This window comes from Elgaria multicarinata, chromosome 13 (assembly GCF_023053635.1).
Source record: "Elgaria multicarinata webbii isolate HBS135686 ecotype San Diego chromosome 13, rElgMul1.1.pri, whole genome shotgun sequence".
NCBI lineage: Eukaryota > Metazoa > Chordata > Lepidosauria > Squamata > Anguidae > Elgaria > Elgaria multicarinata.
The window spans coordinates 6,104,957-6,125,827 of record NC_086183.1 but is presented as its reverse complement, the minus strand read 5'-3'; the positions used below and the strand labels follow the sequence as shown (position 1 = coordinate 6,125,827).

Below are 20,871 nucleotides of genomic sequence, written 5' to 3'. Positions count from 1 at the left end.
CTCACCACCATTGTCACCAGCTGCCATGGCTCTTTCTCACAGTAGCTGCCATTTGCTCGATAGGCAGAGAGCCGGTAAGCAAGTAGGTGATGGCGCCTCCTCCTCCTCCTGACCACCTCCTTTGTCTGGACCAGAGTGAGAGGCAGGTAAAGAAGTAGGTTGCTATGGGGAAGAGGAGGAGCAACTCCAGGGGGCTCTTGTCAGTGGGCCCCTGTTGAAGTGTGGGCCCCTGGCAGGTGCCCTACTATGCCTACCTTTGATGATTGCTGTGAATCTACCCCACCTCTGCTGTGAACAGAGTGCTCTAGACCCTCTTTCTTTAACCTTGGATTTGACTTCCAAGACACTTTCTGTTGTAGACTGAGAAGTTCCCTCTTGCCCCAAAGCAACTCCTGCATCTATTTTCTGCAATCCTAATTGCACTGTTCAGTGTGTTTTTTATCCACTTTCCTATGTCAGCAAGCTCTCTGTGGCTTAAGTTGGGCGAAGGAGAACCTCTAAAAGTCCTGCCATCCTTGCTTGACCATATGTACATCCAGTAAAAGTTTGGGGCACAGAAAGTCACATTTATTTATTTATTATTGCATTTATATCCCACTTTTTCCCCCTGCAAGGAACCTAAGGCGGCGTACATAATCCTCCTCCTCCTCCTCTCCACTTTATCCTCACAACAACAACCCTGTGAGGTGGGTTGGTTGGGCTGAGAGTCTGTGACTGGCCCAAAGTCACCCAGTGGGTTTCCATGGCCAAGTGGGGACTAGAACCCGGATCTCCCGACTCCCAGTCCAACACTCTCGCCACTATACCGCACTGGCTCTCACATTTATGGGGGAAGGGTCACTAGCACACTGATTAGCCTAAGGCTAGATGGTCCTCTAGAAGACAGAGCTGCACAAACAGCATTATCCAAACCTCAGTTACATAAAGCTTATGAATTCCCTCCTCATTTCACCATGTAACCTAAAACCCCGGCTGTGTTTATGCCACACTAAAAAGTGTGCAAGTTGGGCAGCTTAGTAGAGTTCCTTTTGTTTTTTGCATGATCTCTTGCTGCAGTCCAACCTGGAGCCCTGTAAATGTTTTGGATTCCAACTCCAATCAGCCCCAGCCAGCAAGGTCAGTGGTCAGGAATGCTGGAGGTTGTAGTCCAAAACAACCAGGTTGGATAAGGCAGTTGGTGCTGTGCAGAATTTAGGCAAATAACACATATTGGCATCCTTTCTTGTATTTTGCACAATGTTTACAATTTTTCAAATATCAATTCTGCATTTTTTTTAAAACACACACACTATTTTGTATTACATTTTAATTGACCATGGGGTGGGGGCTAGGACTATGGTGAACACTGAACCTCAGCCTTTGCCTGTTCTGAAATCCGATTCAGGTATCCCAGTGATATTTCCCCAGCCATTGTCCATACTTTGCCATACTTATTTTGCAACCATCAGGTCTAGGAACTTACTGCATGCATGTTTTGAAAAAGGAACATTGAATGCCACATTCTGGGGTTTTGTGCATTCTTTCTGGAAGACTGCAAGTTCCTCACCCCTGGCTTATAGGCAATAATAAATCTCCCTTCCTCTGTGACTTTGACTAATCCCCCTTTAAAGCTGTCTAAGCCAGTGGACACATCTAATGGCTGCTAATTCCAGAAATTAATGACACGTTATATGAAGGAATCCTCTTGTTTGTCCGTACTGAATCTCCTTCCAATCAATTTCAATGGATGACCCAGTTGGGTTCTAGTGTTATGAGAGAGGTGGAGTTGGTGGGGTGGGGGATGGGACAGGACTGCTCCTTATCCACATTCTTCACCCCATGTATCATTTTATAACCCTCCACCACATTCTCCTTGAGTCATCTTCTTTCTAGACTAACAAGCCCCGTATGCTTCAGCTTTTCCTCATCCTAAGGAAGTTGCTCTAACCACTGGATCGTTGTGGTTGGGCCTTCCCTGAAGATTTTCCAGCTCTGCCCTGTCCTTATTGAGATGTGTCGTCCCAAACTGTACATTATGTTCCTATTGTGGCTGTGCTATAGATTGACATGAAAGCATGGATCCTGGCATCCTTCATTTCCAGCTGCTTGCCTAATAATCTGGTGGCAGGAAGGGGGGGGGGGTGAGAACTCTGCCACAGTGGTTTCTGCTGCTCCAAACACCATCTTATGTAACTTCGCCAGGACTGCCAAACTGCTCCACCCTTTTCTCCCCAGAGATGAGAGCCCAACGCATGTTGGAACAGATGCAGGTCAGGGGAGGGGAGAGCTCCTGGCAGCTTCCCATTGTGTTGTTGATCTTGCCCCACAGTTCAAAGACAGAGCTGCCTTGCAAACAAGCCACACCAGGGACCCACGTTGCTAGTACGGGGTTCCTTTTTACGCCACGCATCTCTGGAGTCCTTAGAAACACGGCTTGTTTTTCTTCTCCAACACAGCCCTGAAACACGCTCTTTCTTCATTTCGGAGGAGTTTCCTCATCTCTTTTGACTGGGCTGGAAGTGTGGGATTTCCATTCTTTTCCTGCAGGAGGAAGAAGGAAGAGAGTTGAGGTGAAATTATTTGTCCTTTCCATACGGTGAACTCACCACCCCGTTCATCTCCCTGTGCATAATGAACATATGGGATGCATCATCACAAGATGTGGCAATAGAAAATCCATCTGATGGCTTTAAAAAACAACAACAGGGGTGGATCTGGTTGGATTGAACCCCACTCTTCCTCTTTTTTTTTTTTAAACTAGAAAGTAGTAATAAAAAAGAGAAAGCCTCTTCTGAGTATGTACAGGCTCAGGTGAATTCCGCCTCCGTTTGAATTAGGGATGTGCACAGCAGCAAAACTTGAGGTCACCAAAAATTTCCAAATTCCATCTTGAAGCTTGTTCTGACTTGAGTCTGTATCAGATTGTGAGCTTTGCTTCCCCGCTCCTTTTTCTTAGGAAAATCCATGCGTATTTTCATGCTGATGTTTTCCAAATGTGTGCATCGGTTGTGCACATTTTTGAAAAGTAGCATTCATCTTCCATTAATTAATGTTTATTTGTCTGCATTTTTCAAAAATACACATTTTTTCATGTGCATTGTTCAAATGCATGCATACTGTCAAAAGTTTTTTTTAAATTTTATTTTTGGTTCGTGAATTATATTGCAAGCTTAGAAATGTATGGACTTTGATGGCAGATTGTGTCTAGTTTATGTTCGGTCCAGAAGGTGCAAACTGGGTAAAATACTGATCAAAAACAAACAAATTTCTCATACATTCCTTCTCTCAGTAACTTTGACTGGTTAGCCCTACCACCCCCATATGGATCCAAGATTAGGTGAGAGGATTAGGTAAGAGGAGGGCAAAGGGTTAAATAGATGGTGGCCACATTGGTATGGAAGGCTATCTAAATGTCATTATGGGAGGCTATTAAAATGTTCACAAATGAATACGTATTTTTTTCATGCTGGAATGAACGACCTCGCACAAACCATGAAGTACACATGGGACAGATTTCCAGGATCTGGACATTCCTAGTAGGGCCTGATATTCATTCTGTTCCTCTGTGCACTGGCTGATGCTGATGCTTCTAGTGGCTGAAGAAATATACCCACTCAACTTGGGAAATCAGGGCTATTGACCCTATGCCCTGTTGATGATTTCCCCATAGGCACTGGGTTGGTGAATGAAGGATCCAGGAAGCTGGACTACATAGGCCTTTAGCCTGATCCAGCAGGCCTCTATGTTCACACCCCACACCCTGATAATATTCCCATGATCAGCTAAGGGATGTACAGACTGTTCAGTCCATCCTGTCCATGCTTCACACATTGTCAGGTGTCTTTCATTCCATAGTCTGGTCATTGATGGAACTGGATTTTTTAAAGCAGAATTTTCTTCTACTTACAGTAATTCACATTACTGTTAACACACTTCAATGTGGATTTGCGCACCTCAATGCAGGTTTGTGCAATTGTGCACTTAAGTTAATGCCCTAATGCAAAAGGGTGAATTAGTGCAAATGCCCCCCCCCCAAAAAAAGTGAAAATCTGATCCGCAGCTCCGTGGAATCTTTGTGACTGAGGGAAAGCTGGTCTGCTGCGGAATTCACAAGTCGGATTAATAGAAACCTGAGCTCATTTGAATACATTGTGGATTTTTCCGACATTCCTATAATCAACATATGGAGTTTATGACACAAGATGACTAAAAGCACCCACAATTAGAATATTTTCAGATGATATAGGGTAAGATGCCAGTGATTAGGCATTTTCTTTAAGTCTTCATTGCAATTTTGAAATGCAGCTTCACAACTATTTCTGGCACTGCTCAGGTCTTACCACAGATACCATGTGCTGAGATGGTTTTCTGAAGATCAGTGCCACAAAGGGAATCCTGCATGGGTTGGATTCTCACATACCCTTGCAAAAATAGCTTCTCAAGGCACTGACTCCTCAGGGGCACAAGCCAGGAATTGCACGGCCCGTGTTTCACGTCTCTCCTAGTGAGCTCTCTAGGACTGCATGTGATGACGGAATGAGTAATTTTGGCAGGCAGGACAAGAACAGGCATAAATATCACAAACATGTTTGTGTACAGGAAAAGCAGGGGAAAGGTTATTTGAACTGGGCTGCACTCAGGGCTGGCTCCAAGGCTGAGGAAGATCACTGCTACATGCCAGCAGTGTGCTATCATCCATTACCCATGCACCAGTCACATGCAGGCTAGATGGCTGTAATGTGTTCTAAGTAGGGCTGCCCTTGAAGATGGTGCAGGATAATAGAATCATAGAACAGGAGAGTTGGAAGGGGCCTATAAGGCCATTGAGTCCAACCTCCTGCTCAATGCAGGAATCCACCTTAAAACATCCCTGACAGATGGCTGACCAGCTGCCTCTTGAATGCCTCTAGTGTGGGAGAGCCCACTACCTCCCAAGGTCATTGGTTCCATTGTTGCACTGCTCTTAGTCAGGAAATTTGCCTTGATGTCCAGCTGGAATCTGGCTTCCTTTAACTTGAGCCCGTTATTCCCGTGTCCTGCACTCTGGGAGGATCGAGAAGAGATCCTGGCCCTCCTCTGTGTGACAACCTTTTAAATATTTGAAGAGTGCTATCATGTCTCCCCTCAGCCTTCTCTTCTCTAGCCTAAACATGCCCAGTTCTTTCCGTCTCTCTTCATAGGGCTTTGTCTCCAGACCCCTGATCATCCTGGTTGCCCTCTTTTGAACACGCTCCAGCTTGTCTGCGTCCTTCTTGAATTGTGGAGCCCAGAACTAGACGCAGTACTCAAGATGAGGCCCAACCAGTGCTGAATAGAGGGGAACCAGTACTTGAGGCTGCCTGATTACTGGTGGAAGGTGGACAATCAGAACATGTGACATCAATGTTATGCCAATTGCACTTGTTGGTAGTATGTTTATGAGTCCAATTTATAGTGCTTGGTGGGAAACCTCCAGGGATTTAGGGAGCACATTACTGTCTTTATACACACACACACACACGCTCCAGAATGATGTAACTTCATTCTGGTTTCAGTTCAAGACAGCAGATGGAAGCCACTTGATGTCAATGTGCTAGAAAAAAGGCACATCATTATTTAAGGAAGGAGGCCCATGGCACATGTCAGAGGTAGGGTGCGCCCTCCTAGGACATTTGGGCCTTGGTAGCTGCCCAAGCAGGCCAAGTATGGCTTTGATGTGGTGCCTTGCTGCATTCAGAGAACAAGCAGGACCCTTCGTTTTGTTTTGTTTTGCAAATGCAAATTGAAGGAGATTCTTTATAATTAAGTATGTCCCAGTGAGCTCTCTGAAAATTACTTCTAAGTAAACATGCATAAGTTTAGGTAGCTAAAAGTGTTTAATAGTAGCTGGATTATGCAATTATGTGTTTTTTTATTATTATTATTATTATTATTATTATTATTGTGAACCGCCCAGAGAGCTTCGGCTATTGGGCGGTATAAAAATGTAATAAATAAATAAATAAATAAATAAATTAGCACCATCAATGCACATGGGGCTGTACATAGTTAAACAAAACTATATAGTTCAGACACATTGTAAAGGCATCCCCCCCCCACACTCTGTAATTCCTAAATGGTCAACCTTTTGTCCTACAAGCCTGAATGGGTACGAGGAAATGAATCTGGGGAGGGCAGAACCTGACACAAAAGGAGAGCGGCTTTTGTCTTGCAAAGAGATCTGATGGGCAGCTGAGGAAGAAGCAGGGTTTTCTTGGAGGTAATTGAGACTGACCCCCAAACACATCACAATACAGACAACTGGACAGTGACTGAGGAATCTGCCAGCTAGGCTGTGAGCTTACTGATGTTACCTGGTTGGGCATTGCCCCTTTGGGAAATCCTGGGGTGGGGTTGATCTCTCCCCGCCCCTCCTCCCCACCCGTAGTTTACGCTCCTGGTTATCGGAATTCAGATTCATATTCTCAAGGGGAGAGGCTGTCAAGGGAGAAGGTGGGAGTTAGTTTCTGCCTCCAAAGAATGTGGGTTTTAAATTAATGCCCCTTTCATTGCTTCAAAGCACTTAGGAATGCTGGCAATTGGCAGAGTGTTGGTACAAGGTGTTTGTGCAAAGCACAGGAATTAAGTGCCGAGATTGGTTGGATGAGATAAAGGGACGTTTTGACTGAGCGAGGAAAGTGTGAAGCAAGACAGAAAAAGGAGTTGCAGAAAGGAGATGGCGGAGGCGGAGGTGAAGAAAGAAAGAATGAGAGGAGGGAAAAAAGGAGGAGGAATATGAGGAGGAAGAAGCAAAGGAGAGAAAGAAAGATAACAGGGGAAAGGCAGTTACATTTTTCCTTGGAATTTCCAAAATAATACTCTTAACTCCTAGTCCAGTCATACATGTTCATCATTTCATGAATTCTATTTAAAAACATGTAAAGGCCAAAACTGATATTATTTAAATTCTTATTCAGCAGCTACAACTTTTGTACATTTTTTACTCTAGAGTAAGCACAAGGATCCAGACTTTAAAATTCACTTACCCCCCCCCACACACACACACTAGGGTCAGCCCCCCTGTGCCTACTCTAGAGGAAAAAATAAAAATAGACATAACTGCTAGATATAGATTTGCTTGTTTTGGGCTTTAAATGGCTTTCAATAGAATTCATGGAGTTGTATGCCTGACTTTAAGCTAGTGGCCATCTTGATATCATCTGGCAGTGAGTTCCAAAGTTATTTCAGTGCAATGTGAAGAAGTAGGGAAAATGTCCTCTCTAAGAAAATGGGGAATCGGTTTATCTCTTCAGTAACCCGATTTGACAAAGGTGAAGAAAGCACAGACGCTTCACTCAGGCTCAAGCACGTCCATCCCACAGCAACATTCATCAAGTGGTGAAGGGGTGTGTAAATTGGGCTGTTGAAACCTCACAGAGAGACCCTGTTCTTCAGGTATCTTGGGCACAGGGTCAATTGAAACATTTGGCAACATGTCAGCAAGGGCTGATGAACTGCAGGAGGAAAAACCAAGCCATGCCCATGCACGTAAAGATGAGCTCCACATTTAGGGATTGCTGTTGGTTGAAAGATTTGCCAGTAATCCATCATCTTTTGCCATAACCCTGTCCCTGCCTGTTCCTTCCCACTTCCTCTATTGCGAAGGACAGTAGTACAGCTGAGTAGAAAACTCTTTTGCAACCTTTGGCAGCTGGCCACCAGAAAGAGAGCGTGAGAGAAGACCTTCTTGGTGGGTGCTGATCCACCTATGGAAGGACGTTTGCTTGCCTCCAACTTGCTGTTGTTTTGGTGTCAGCTGAAGACCTTCCCATTTTCCCAGGCTGTTTAACATGACTAACTCCCAAAGTTCTTTAACTCTTTTAAGATGCAGTGAATTTTTAATGGATGGCATTTTCTCTTGCACTGTGCTGTTGGTTAAGAACATAAGAACATCAGAAGTGCCATGCTGGATCAGACCAAGGGTCCATCTAGTCCAGCACTCTGTTCACACAGTGGCCAACCAGCCATTGGTCAGGGATGAACATGCAGGACATGGTGCAACAGCATCCTCCCACCCACGTTCCCCAGCAACTGGTGCACACAGGCTTATTGCCTCAAATACTAGAGGGAGCACAATAGCCATCAGGACTAGTAGCCATTGACAGCCTTCTCCTCCAGGAATGTACCCAACTTCCTTTTAAAGGCATCCAAATTGGTGTCCATCACTACATCCTGTGGTATTGAATTCCATAGTTTAACTATGCGGTATGGTTGAGGTATATTTGCAATATTTAGTACCTGTTCTCTTCCCCCCCCACCACCATTCTAAGCTTCTCTAGGAATGCTGATTGGCCATTGAAGGGCAGGTATAAATTTCTTAAACACACAGGCAAGCAAACAAACAAAATTCTCTGCAGGGCTGGCCCTCCTCTTAAGCAGAGCGAGGTGGTTGCTTCAGGTGGCAAATGCTGGGAGGTGGCAGCAGTGTGTTGGAGGAGAGAGCCGAGGGTGATGTGGGTGGCCTTGTGCTTCGTAATCTAGCGTGATGCCTTCAGGTGTGGTGGAAGATGTGGTCGCATTGTCAGTTTTGAACAATGGCATGGACTGGGAGGGAGTGAAGTGGGAGGTGGTGACATCCCATCCTTCATTTCAGGCAGCAAAATGCTTTGGGCTGGCTCTGCTTTTCCACCTCAGTCATGGGGGCTTCATGAAGTTTTAGCGATACTGCATCCCCTCACCATTTTAGCAGGCTTTGCTCTCTGCTGCTGCTGCTGCTGCTGCTGCTGCTGCTGCTGTGTGCCACTTCTCCATGCCTCCTTCATTTCTTCCTAAGTAGAATGTGTCACAGTGAGGGCAAGAAGTGGTCACACAAAGCCTCCATGTAAGGTCAAAAGAGGAAAATAATGCTTCCTGCCTGCACTGTGGCATCTTCAAGGGAAGAGAGAATTGGGAAACACCCAGCAGCACCAGGGAGCATGAACAAAACCCGAGACCTTGGGTACATTGTCTAGGGCTCCAACCCCTTTCCCGAATGACAGCCCAAAGAATGGCAGGTGATGAGGTGTCAGGGAAACAAAAGTAAATTCCATTTTATTCATGTAGTCACGGTGATGTTACGATTTCAGTGATTTTAAATGCAAAATTTCACATGCATTTTTTTTTTAAAAAAAATCGGGGTTGGAAAATAGTTTTGTGGTTATTGTTCTAGCATATCAGGAATGTGAAAGCAGTTGTAAAGCATGGGATGGTGGGTAGAGAGTGAAGATAAACATTATTTGTCTGCTTCACAACTGATGCAATGCACATGGGCCATATAAGAGGCACCCCTGTAAGGCCACTGCACCCAGGATCGAAAATTATTTAGCTGCACCACTGAGAACACCAACAGGAAGAGGAAAAGGAGGGAGGCGGCGCCAACCCACCGCCACAAAGGCAGCCCCACAGATGTGCACATACTTCCATTTGTTAAAACCCCATACACAGTTTTAGAACTGACTTGGTCTGAGAGGGGTACCCATTTTTGGGGGGGGGGGAGTGGATTGATTTTTGATGTGGATGTTGGTTTTTGACTGGTGCAAAAGGATCTTGGAAAACCCATTGCATTGCTGTTGTTGACACCTGTTTATTGCTCTTGTTCTCTAATATCTTTGTGAATTGCCCAGAGAGCTTCAGCTATGGGGCGGTATATAAATGTAATAATACTTTTTTTAAAAAAAACTCAGCTTGACAGGACTTCACTGTGTGACCGCAGCCTCTCAAGAACCGAGAAGATTGAGAGGAGACATGATAGCACTCTTCAAATACTTGAAAGGTTGTCACACAGAGGAGGGCCAGGATCTCTTCTCGATCCTCCCAGAGTGCAGGACACGGAATAACGGGCTGAAGCTACAGGAAGCCAGATTCCGGCTTGACATCAGGAAAAACTTCCTGACTGTTAGAGCAGTACGACAATGGAACCAGTTACCTAGGGAGGTTGTGGGCTCTCCCACACTAGAGGCCTTCAAGAGGCAGCTGGACAACCATCTGTCAGGGATGCTTTAAGGTGGATTCCTGCATTGAGCAGGGGGTTGGACTGGATGGCCTTGTAGGTCCCTTCCAACTCTGCTATTCTATGATTCTACTCGGCTATTTTGTGATATCAGTGAGGGCAAATGAGGGTGCATTGCCTGCACGTTTGTGTCTAGCCCCCTTGGTATGCATTGATTTGTATAAAGATCTGGATATACAAAGTGGCTATTGTATACATCTATGTCTGAATTTTTTTTAAAAAAATCTCACTCACATCTTCACTGTTTTTCAAGTTGATCTCCCCAAATTGCTGAAAATTTAGGTATGTGTGTGGTTCTTGAGGAACAAGAAAATCCTTGAGGATGAGGTATCCTGTCCAACAGGAAATGACATGGAGCCAAACAGAGGTTGGGATGGATTCAGAGCATTTTCCTGTGAAGGCAATGCAGCTTCATTTGCCTTCACCGACATCACAAAGTAGCTCAGGTCTGGTTACATACATTATGTACCTTTATTCTGTCTTCTCCAGCAAGCAGGGAGCTGCTGAACGTGGGAAGATGGGGCCAGGCAAGAGAGAGGTGCTTCAGTCACCGGATATTTGCAAATTCCTGTACATAATGACCTGATTTCCAACCTTTGATAGAAGTGCGGTGGCAAATCTTGACATGCCATTTTCAGCATGGCAGACTCTATAGGTGTGTGAATCCAAAAATGTGGACAATCCATATCAATAAACCAGCCATAGTAGCTTTTATCTCCTCCACAAGCAGGTCTTTCATAAAAGTGTTAGATATTAATCACCTGTGCAAGATTAGACCACCTTGGACTATTTTGCATTACAATGGGGATAGCTCAGAATTATATACAGTTGCTGGTAAAATCCCACCCACTCACTTTTGCGAGGATTACAGCTAAAGTCAGAAGGAACAGAGAAGGAAGAAGTACATCTTCACAGTGTGGGAAGGAGATTTTGGAGGGGAATTAGGTGACACCAGCTGGAATAAATTATGGAACAATAGACCATTTAAATCAATATCAGCTTCTCCTTGAGAAACTTCTCTTAAAATACTGCATGGATGGTACCAGACGTCAATACAGCTAGCACATATTACTTCAACATGGAGCCCCCTATGTTGGAGAGGCTGCGGGGTAAAAGGCACGTATTTTCATTTATGGTGGACTTGTCCACACATACAGGGATTTTGGATGTTAGTGCAGAAAGAATTGATGGTTATTACTAGAGAAAGGATCGCATATGATCCAGAATTATTTTTATTATCAATATACAAAGGATCTAATGTAAGTTTGAAATGAAAAGTTTTATTATTATTTTTATTAGCTGCCGCTCGCCAGATAATTACACAGCAGTGGAAAAATCTGGACAATTCGAACTTAACGGCATGGTACCGAAATATATGGTCAGTGGCAATATCAGAAAAAAAAACAACACTCATGACTTGCTTCTAATTCAAGGAAAAACAGAACCACTATTCTTTTATGCTATATGGTGGAGATTATTCAACATACATCACAACTGGACCTACAACAATACATGCCCACTTCAGCTTTGAACATTTGGACATTATAACATCAGTTGAAGATCTTACAGCACACTTATTAGTTAGTTTATTAGTTTAATTAATTATTATTTTGTCCTCCCTTTTTGTCCTTCTTCATTTCTTTCCTTCTTTGTATCACTTCACCCCTAAAATTGTATTAATTAATTTTATATAACATTTGCTAAGACATCAATTGTTAGGGGACTGATCACTTGTTGGTTACATTAAAATATATATATTTTAAAAAATCTTCACATAGTGCACAGTCAAACTACGGAATTCACTACCATAAGATGTAGTGATGGCCATCAATTTGGATGACTTTTAAAAAGAGATTGTCAAATTCCTGGAGGAGAAGGCTATCAATGGCTACTAGCCCTGATGGTTTTATGCTATTTCTAGTATCAGAGACAGTAGGCCTATCTGCACCAGCTGCTGGGGAACATGGGCTGGAAAGTGCTGTTGCCCTCATGTCCTGCCTGTGGGCAGCTGTTTGGCCACTGTGTGAACAGAATCCTGGACTAGATAGACCCTTGGTCTGATCCAGCAGGGCTCTTCTTTTGTTCTTATGTTTTTATTTAAATGCGTATTTTGGGGGAACTATTATTATTATTATTATTATTATTATTATTATTATTATTTGCATTTGCATTTGCATTTGCATTTGTATACCACTCCATAGCTGAAGCTCTCTGGCCAGTTCACATTTGATTTTAATTTACAGATTTATGTAGAAGTGGAGCACAACATTTTTATGATTAAAACTGGGACGTGACACAAACTGTAAACAGTCGATTCATCCCTGTTCAGGCCAACTTCAGTCTTTTCCATCCCTCTCTGTGGTTTGTCTACTGACTCATTGAGCCAAACGGGAGACACATCTAATAGTTTAGCAGCAAGGAGCAGTTACTCATCAACCCACCTTTTGTGCAGGGAAAGTTTAACAGGGGATATTTACTGCTGCAAAACTTGTAAAATGATGCAACAAGTGCCAAGTGTGGGAACTTTATTTAACACCGTGTAACTTTTAGAACACCTGCAGCATCTTGATCTTCTGCTGGTGCTCTTAAGGCAGACAGGTATGAATTGCTAAAAAAGAGGAAACGCATCACCAGGAAAGAGGAGAAAAATAAGTCTCTGATCTGCATAAAATTTGCATGTGCTAATTTATATGGATAGCTGCACATTTTGAAATAACAATGATTATAGTTTAAACTGAAGTACCATGCATCTCACCATAGTGGGGGAGACTTGACCAGGTGACCCGTGTGTCTAGCACAGTCTGATGCCCAGGTACTGTTGATGGGCAGCTTCAAAGACTCTGCTCTCTCTTTTTAGGGTTTCTTACCTTTAAACTAGATTTGGACTGGAAAGCCCTTTAATAGAGGATGCAAAAAGAAGGCAGTCATCTGGCAGTCCTTCAAACAGAGGATTGTCCTCTGTAAAAGAGGGCCCACATCTACCCTACCCTTCATGTACCCACTTATGAAACACTTTTGATTCTTATTCAAAAACCAAACAGGGCATGGATGCAGATAAGGAGAAAGGATTATGGCTCTTGCTTCGTCATTAATACCTTGTGATGTCGTGCAAGCAGCTGGTTATGTTCAAAATGGTGGGTGTATTATGTTGCACAATGGTAAAGTTGGCCTTCCGACCAACCAAAGCTGGCTCAGAACTTCCAAGATCGTTCTTGACATGTTAGAGCCTGGATGAATGTTGAATTCAAAAATCAGGATTGAACTGAAATGACTCCAGTTGTTTTAAAGGTTGGCACTGCCGACAAATGGCTCCACTTCTTGGCAATTTGGGGGCTCACATCCCCATAAAGCTTAAATTGCCCATGTTTGTCCTCAGTGACATCTTAACTTGATTGTGCTTTTAATTTTGAACGTCTGGTGACATGATCACAGAAGATGCAGTATTCTGACATCATCTCATTTACTGTGTGTTCCTTCATTGGGTGGGATTACCTATGTCACTAATTTAGGAAGGAGGAATAAGGAGCGCCTAGGGTGGAAACGATGTTGATATACAGGATACAATGACATGGAATGGAAATGAGTGGCAGAGTTGGGTGAGGAGGTGGATATTCATGCTGTACAATCTAATTGTTTGCAGGAAACTTTGCCCTTCTAAAATGGCTGCTTAAATATCAAAACTGCCAAATGTTCAATGCTGTGTTAGGCCACAATGGGTCTTCCCAGGCCCGGCGCTGCCATAGAGGCAACTCAGGCGGTGGCCTAGAGCGCCAAGCAAACGAGGGCGCTGAACAGCGCACCTGGAAGCTGCTCTCCTAGAGCGGCTTCCGGGCGCGCTGTTCCAAAGCCGCCGCCCTGGCCGCCGCCCAACCCCAGCGTCCTGGCTCCTTCAAAGCCAGGACACTGGGGTTGGAGGCGGAGGCTTCAGTATGGCGCGCCAGGAAGCCACTTCCAGGCGTGCCGCTTCAAAGTCTCCGCCCCGCCCCCCAACCCCAGCATCCTGGCTTCAAAGCCAGGAGCGGGCATGGAGGGGGCAGGGCAGAGGCTTCAGTACAGCATGCCTGGAAGCCACTTCCGGGCGCGCCGCTTCGAAGCCTCTGCCCTGCCTCTATCTCTACCCCAGCATCCTGGCTTCAAAGCCGGGAGCGAGGGGGCGAGCAAGGGGGGAGCGGTGAGTGAGTGGGCGAGCGAGGGTGGCGGCGAGCAGGTGGGCGGGCGGGCAGGCGAGTGAGGGGGGCGGTGAGTGGGCGAGCGAGGGGGGAGCGGTGAGTGAGTGAGCGAGCGAGCGAGGGGGGCGGTGAGTGGGCGAGCGAGGGGGGTGGTGAGGGGGGCGGGCGGGTGGGCGAGCGAGGGGGGTGGGAGCGAGCAAGCGGGGGAGCGGGAGCGAGTGGGGGGGCGGGGCGGAGGCTTCAGAATGCACCTGCCTAGGGCACAATATAGTCTGGCGCCAGCCCTGGGTCTTCCTTACCCCTACAAGTGTGTCTGCTGTCCACGTGTCATGCGTAGGGCCAAGCAACACATTACTCTGAAGATGAACCTAAGCATCTATGTCTTTCTTTCTTACTCTAAAGTAAGTGCAGCCCCCCTAACATGTGGTGGTGGATTGGGGGGGGGTTAACTCGTTGCCCTTTTCCATGTTTCCAACCTGAACCCCCCCCTCCGCCCGTGCTTGTAATTTTCATTACCAAAGTAATACATTTGTTTTATTGGGTTACTCTTTGGCAATGAAAATTACAGGCACACGGACCCTGATCCGGATCGGGACCACAGAGGGCAAAGCCTTAAAGCCCTCCTCCCCCAGGGTAAGGTCCCATTCCAGATTGCTCTGCCACACTTACTTTAGAGTAAGGAAGGAAGATGTAACCACTAGCTACTTGTTCAAAGCAACATGTGGTATTTTTTGGGGGGAGGAGTTGGGTTCAGCAACTTGGATAGCTGCTTTAGAGATCTGGCTGGTTCTGACTGAAACCCAGAATGGATTCAGAGCTGTACTGAAATTGGAGCCACCAGTCCCCACTGGTCCTCGCTTCCCTGGTGTCACCGCCAGTGGTTTCTAATATTCTATGCAAGGCTTGGGCCACCCATCAGGGGAAAATGAGGCACCTTCTCTTCTACATTTCCAGGTCCATGGGCAGCTTGGGCTGAATTAAACAACACAAAGGAGTTGCATATTTATGCCAAGAGCTCTCGAATAACAACTCTCTGCTGAGAAGCTTAGAGCGTTTTGAGATTTTACTGTAAAGAGGCAGATTTCCATAACTAAATATAATGAATCTGGAGAACTTATTCTAGCCCCACCAGAAAAGAATATAGAAGTACCAAGCTGGATGAGACCATCTGTCAGGGATGCTTTAGGGTGGATTCCTGCATTGAGCAGGGGGTTGGACTCATAGAATCATAGAATTGTATTTTATATTATGGTTTTATACTGTTGTTTTATATTATGAATGGTTTTAATTTTTGTGAACCGCCCAGAGAGCTCTGGCTATTGGGCGGTATAGAAATGTAATAAATAAATAAATAAATAAATAAATAAATAAATAAATAAATAGAATAGCAGAGCTGGAAGGGGCCTACAAGGCCATCGAGTCCAACCCCCTGCTCAATGCAGGAATCCACCCTAAAGCATCCCTGACAGATGGTTGTCCAGCTGCCTCTTGAAGGCCTCTCGTGTGGGAGAGCCCACAACCTCCCTTGGTAACTGATTCCATTGTCGTACTGCTCTAACAGTCAGGAAGTTTTTCCTGATGTCCAGCTGGAATCTGGCTTCCTTTAACTTGAGCCCGTTATTCCGTGTCCTGCCCTCTGGGAGGATCGAGAAGAGATCCTGGCCCTCCTCTGTGTGACAACCTTTCAAGTATTTGAAGAGTGCTATCATGTCTCCCCTCCATCTTCTCTTCTCCAGGCTAAACATGCCCAGTTCTTTCAGTCTCTCTTCATAGGGCTTTGTTTCCAGACCCTTGAACATCCTGGTTGCCCTCCTCTGAACACACTCTGAACATGCTCGATGGCCTTGTAGGTCCCTTCCAACTCTACTATTCTATGATTCTATGAAGTTTCTATTTAACCTGCCATTCTGTTCTCACAGTGGCCAACCAGCCGCCTGCGATAAACCAACAAGTAGGGCATGCATGCAATAGTCCCCTCCTGTGCATGTTCCTTGGCAACTGGCATAGGGAGCCACACTACCATTGGTACTGGAGGTAATATATAGCAACCATGACTCATAGTAGCCATTGATAGCGTTATCTTCCATGAATTTGCCTAATTCCCCTTTTAAAGACATGCAAATTGGTGGCCATCAGTACATCCTGTGGTCAGAAATTCCATTGTGTATGCACTGTGTGAAGAAGTCCTTCCTTTGATCTGTCCTGAATTTTCCACCATTCAACTTCATAGGATGATTCCAGTGGATCCTAGTATTATGCACAAAGGAGGGAAAAAAAAAAAAAACATTCCCTCTGTCCGCTTTCTCCACACCATGCATAATTTTATGCACCTCGATCATGTGCCCTCTTCCTCACCATTTTTCTAAGGCCAAAGCGTTGTAACTTTTACTCATAGTGGAGTTGGTCCCTTGACCATTTTAATTGCCCCTCTCTGCACCTTTTCCAATTCTACCATATCCCTTTCGAAGGGCTGTGACCAAAACTGTGATTGCCCCAAGTGCGGTTGCACCATAGATTTGTAGGAGGACAATATCCATGGTTGACGTTTTCTGCTTTCATTTCCTGGGTGGAAATTGGGGGACGGGACTGAGCGGGGGTCATCCTAAAACACTGAGCCTAGAAAGCACCTTTGTGTTTTCCTTTCCCACCACTTTTCTACAGGCCTACGGAATTCTGTCTGAGGGTTTCCAGGTGCTTACCAGCCTCTCATTCAAGAATGGATTATGCACGGACCCCACCCTGTACCTGGCACGTGCACCGCGTCCCTTGGTCTATGCTGACGAACATGCAGATTGATCTCTGTTTCGACCCCTCCTAAACGCGAAAGCCTGAACATATTTTTTTTTCATTGCAAGGAAATACTGCTGGTAGGTTTTGTAATGCAATCAATTTTTTTTTTTAGTGATGGGGGTAGCGAGGAGAGAGAAAGAAAAGAGAGAGGTCTCCAATAATAACCCTTTTCCAATTTTCTGCATTGCAGTCTCTCAAAGGTGGAAACCAGTGGAAACTCTGCATTTAATCCTCAGAACAGGTTCGTCCAAGGCAGCTGGGAAGGAGCAGAGGCAGGCCAATTAGCTCTTTATACAGCCCGAGCACGTCTCAGTAATTCAGCATGCCTTGACATGACTTAAATACACAGAAGCAACGAAGAGGCGTTTCATTAAGAACACACCAGGCCACGGTGGCTTTCATAAGCCAAATCCATCTAACTCTGTCACGTCCAATCAATTCTTTAATTGAGAAGCAAGATTGGGGGGAGGGGGTGGGGAGAAAGAACAGTCACCACAATTCTACGGCGCTGCCATCACAGATAACGTGGGTCCATTTACATTATTGTATTTCTGTTGAGTCAGTTGCTGGGCCGGTCTACTCTTTGGACAAGGTTGGACAATTGCCCAGTACAGCAGGCTTGTACTGTTTGCTCTTGGCCCCTCGGTGACCACACTGGTCCAGCGGATTGGCCAGTTTGGGGAGAACAGGGGGAAGTGTGCATGGACTGGTACCATTCCTGAACAATTCCCTAACCCTATCCTAGGATATGCCGATCTCTTCACTACCTCTTGCTCTCTCTCTCTCTCTCTCTCTCTCTCTCTCTCTCTCTCTGTGTGTGTGTGTGTGTGTGTGTGTGATTGCTTCTCATCAAAGGTAGGAACCAGCGGTCTGGCAAGCACGAGGATTTAACACTGCATATGCTCACAATCTAATAGTCATGACACAAAAGGAGAAAGGAATTGGGAGGGAAGAGGAAAGTAAGCATATCTTCCTCGCCATAATCATCTTCGTGGAGAGGCAGGGTATATACAGCCTTCTGGTAGACCTTGGTCTCCTAGCTGGTGGCAAAGACCAGAGTGTGCTGCCCTTTGACTTTGCAATTCCAGGGGTAACTGGCTGCAGTAGAAACAGAAAGAGGCAGAGGTCTCCTTCTTTAGCCTCCCACCAACACCAGAAGATGATGCAAAAGGTACTTTGTCAACACAATTTCTTTCTCCTTCTCCTTTCATCCCAGTTGCAACACTTCCATCATGCTATTCCCCAAGAGGCGTCCTCTTCTTTGCTGACACTTAGCCTTCTCCGCTTTTCTAGCAAGGGAATCTTCTGTCCAGACTTATCTGGAGCTTGGGGGATGTCAGGTGACCTGTAGTCCAGCACTTGGTTCTGGCTAAAGGAGGGCAATTCAAAGAGACAATCCAGAACAGCAAGGAAGCCTCTTTACAGTAATTGCATAGAACAGGTCAGGTGATACTCCCTCACCCCTAGCCCAATCAGACTCGCCCGTGAGACCTGAACAGCAAGAGGACTCTCTGCTTCATAAGAACATAAGAACCATGCAGGATCAGGAGAAGTGTCCGGCTAGTCCAGCACTCTATTCACACAGTGGCCAACCAGCTGTCAACCAGGGACCCACAAGCAGATCATGAGTGCAACAGCACCCTCCTGCCCATGTTCCCAAGCAACTGGTGTAGATAGGCTTACTGCCTCTCATACTGGAGGCTGCACATAGCCATCAGGACTAGTAGCCATTGATACCCTTCTCCAGTCCCCCTTTTAAAGCCATCCAAATAGGTGGCCATCACTACATCTTGTGGTAGTGAATTCTATAGTTCCATAGTGAATTCTCCTGACAGGCCATCTTTTCTTGCTCTTGCCCTACTCTTGAGTTACATCTGACACTGTTGTGTCCTCTTACATTGCAGGCCAAGGCTGTATAACATGCTGCCTTCCTCCCCAGTTCATCCTAGCTTGCAGCATTCTTTATATAAGCAAAGGACAGATCTAATTTAAAGAAAGCGATTCTTCTCTGATATTGACTGGAAGGAGATGTGAGTCTCCATTTCACCCATTTCTGCGGGGCTCTTGGATGCTGCAAGCTTGCTGCATCTGTTGATGACCAAGTAGGCCACCTCACTGAGGTTGAGAAGGACACACAGCATGGCCATAGCAACCATGAAATATGTGAAGAGCCTCTTCTCTGTAGGCCTGGCAATGAAGCAGTCCACCGTATTGGGGCAGGGGGCCACGGCACACTTCACCACTCTTGGAAGATCAAAGTTGCGATAGAGGCAGTGGAAGGTGTAGATGAAGATGAGATCTACAGCTGCCTTCATGATGAGGCTGAGGAGATAGGTCCACCATAGGTCTCCACGCTTCTTACCAGGGTTGGGGTAGCGTGGGTGGCAGTGTTCTCCTGCTTCTTCCAAGTGCTTCTGCTCCTTGGCTTTCCGATATGCCACATGCATGAGAACGAGGAGAGAAGGGCAGGTCACAAAGATGAGCTGGAGGGCCCAGAGACGGATGTGAGAGATGGGGAAGAACTGGTTTTAGCAGCTGTTGGTGCAGCCCGGCTGAAGGGTGTTGCACACAAAGTCATGTTGGTCATCAGCCCAGACATCCTTGGCTGCCACCGCATAGACCAGGAAACGGAAGATGAAAAGCACAGTCAGCCACACGCGCCCCAGAACTGTGAAGTGCTTGTTCACGCCACTCACGAGTTCTCGTAAAGAGGCCCAGTTAATCCTTTCAGCTGGAGGTTAGTGCAGCCAAAACTGGAGAAAGAAGGACATCGAATGGGATGAGTGGAACAACCTTGATGAAAGTCCTCAGGGCTGAACCTACACCCTGTCCAAAAAAGCTTCTCCTCTTCTATGGAGGTACCCATATCTAAAGTTTTCGTAGTAGGATTGAGCCCAATTCATCCCCACTCCAGCCCCTTTTTGTCATGAAAGCCTGCAAACCCTCTTAATCCTACCCTTTTAGTGTGGCTGATTATGTTGTTGTTATTTATTTATTTATTGCCTTTATATACCGCCCCATAGCCAAAGCTCTCTGGGCGGTTTACAAAAGTTAAAAACAGTAAACATTTAAACAAATATACAAAGTTTAAAACCATAAAAAGTATAAAAACGCAGTATCCTTATAAAAACAGTGATTCTGGGGTCCGTTAAAAACAAACAAACTCAGCATATGTTGTTAAATGCTGTTAAATGCCTGGGAGAAGAGAAAGGTCTTAACCTGGCACTGAAAAGATAACAAAGTTGGCGCCAGGCAAGCCTCATCAGGAAGATCATTCCATAATTGGGAGGCCACCACTGAAAAGGCCCTCTCCCTTGTTGCTTCCCTCGTTGTAGGCACTCGGAGGAGGACCTTAGATGTTGAGTGCAGTGTATGGGTAGGTTCATGTCAGGAGAGGCGTTCTGTCAGGTATTGTGGTCCTAAGCCATGTAAGGCTTTATAGGACAAAACCAGCACCTTGAATTGGGCTCGGAAATGTATAGGCAGACAATGCAGGTGGGCCAGAATCGGTGTTATATGTTCAAACCTTCTCGTTCCAGTTACCAATCTGGCCACTGCATTTTGCACAAGCTGCAGCTTCCGAACTGTCTTCAAAGACAGCCCCACATAGAGTGCATTGCAGTAACCTAATTTGGAGGTCACTAGAGCATGGAGAACTGAAGCTAGGCTATCCCTGTCCAGATAGGGGCATAGCTGGGCCATCAACTGAAGTTAGTAGAAGGCACTCCATGCCACCAATGCCACCTGAGCCTCAAGGGACAGAGATGGTTCTAGGAGAAACCCCAAGCTATGGACCTGCTCCTTCAGAGGGAGTGCAACCCCATCCAGAACAGGCTGAACACCTACCATCCGGTTGGAAGAGCCCCCCACTAACAGCATCTCAGTCTTGTCTGGATTGAGTTTCATTGTATTAGCTGTCATCGAGTC

The 20,871-nt window shown here is 45.7% G+C and overlaps 1 protein-coding gene across 1 annotated transcript; it reads right to left on the bottom strand.

Moving 5' to 3' along the window:
* Positions 1 to 18,932: 18,932 nt before the first annotated feature.
* Positions 18,933 to 19,810, bottom strand: LOC134408320 (gap junction beta-4 protein-like). Its single transcript, XM_063140568.1, is given in 2 exon segments — positions 18,933 to 19,675; positions 19,807 to 19,810. Coding segments are annotated over 2 exon segments (747 nt in total).
* Between the last annotated feature and the right edge of the window lie 1,061 nt (positions 19,811 to 20,871).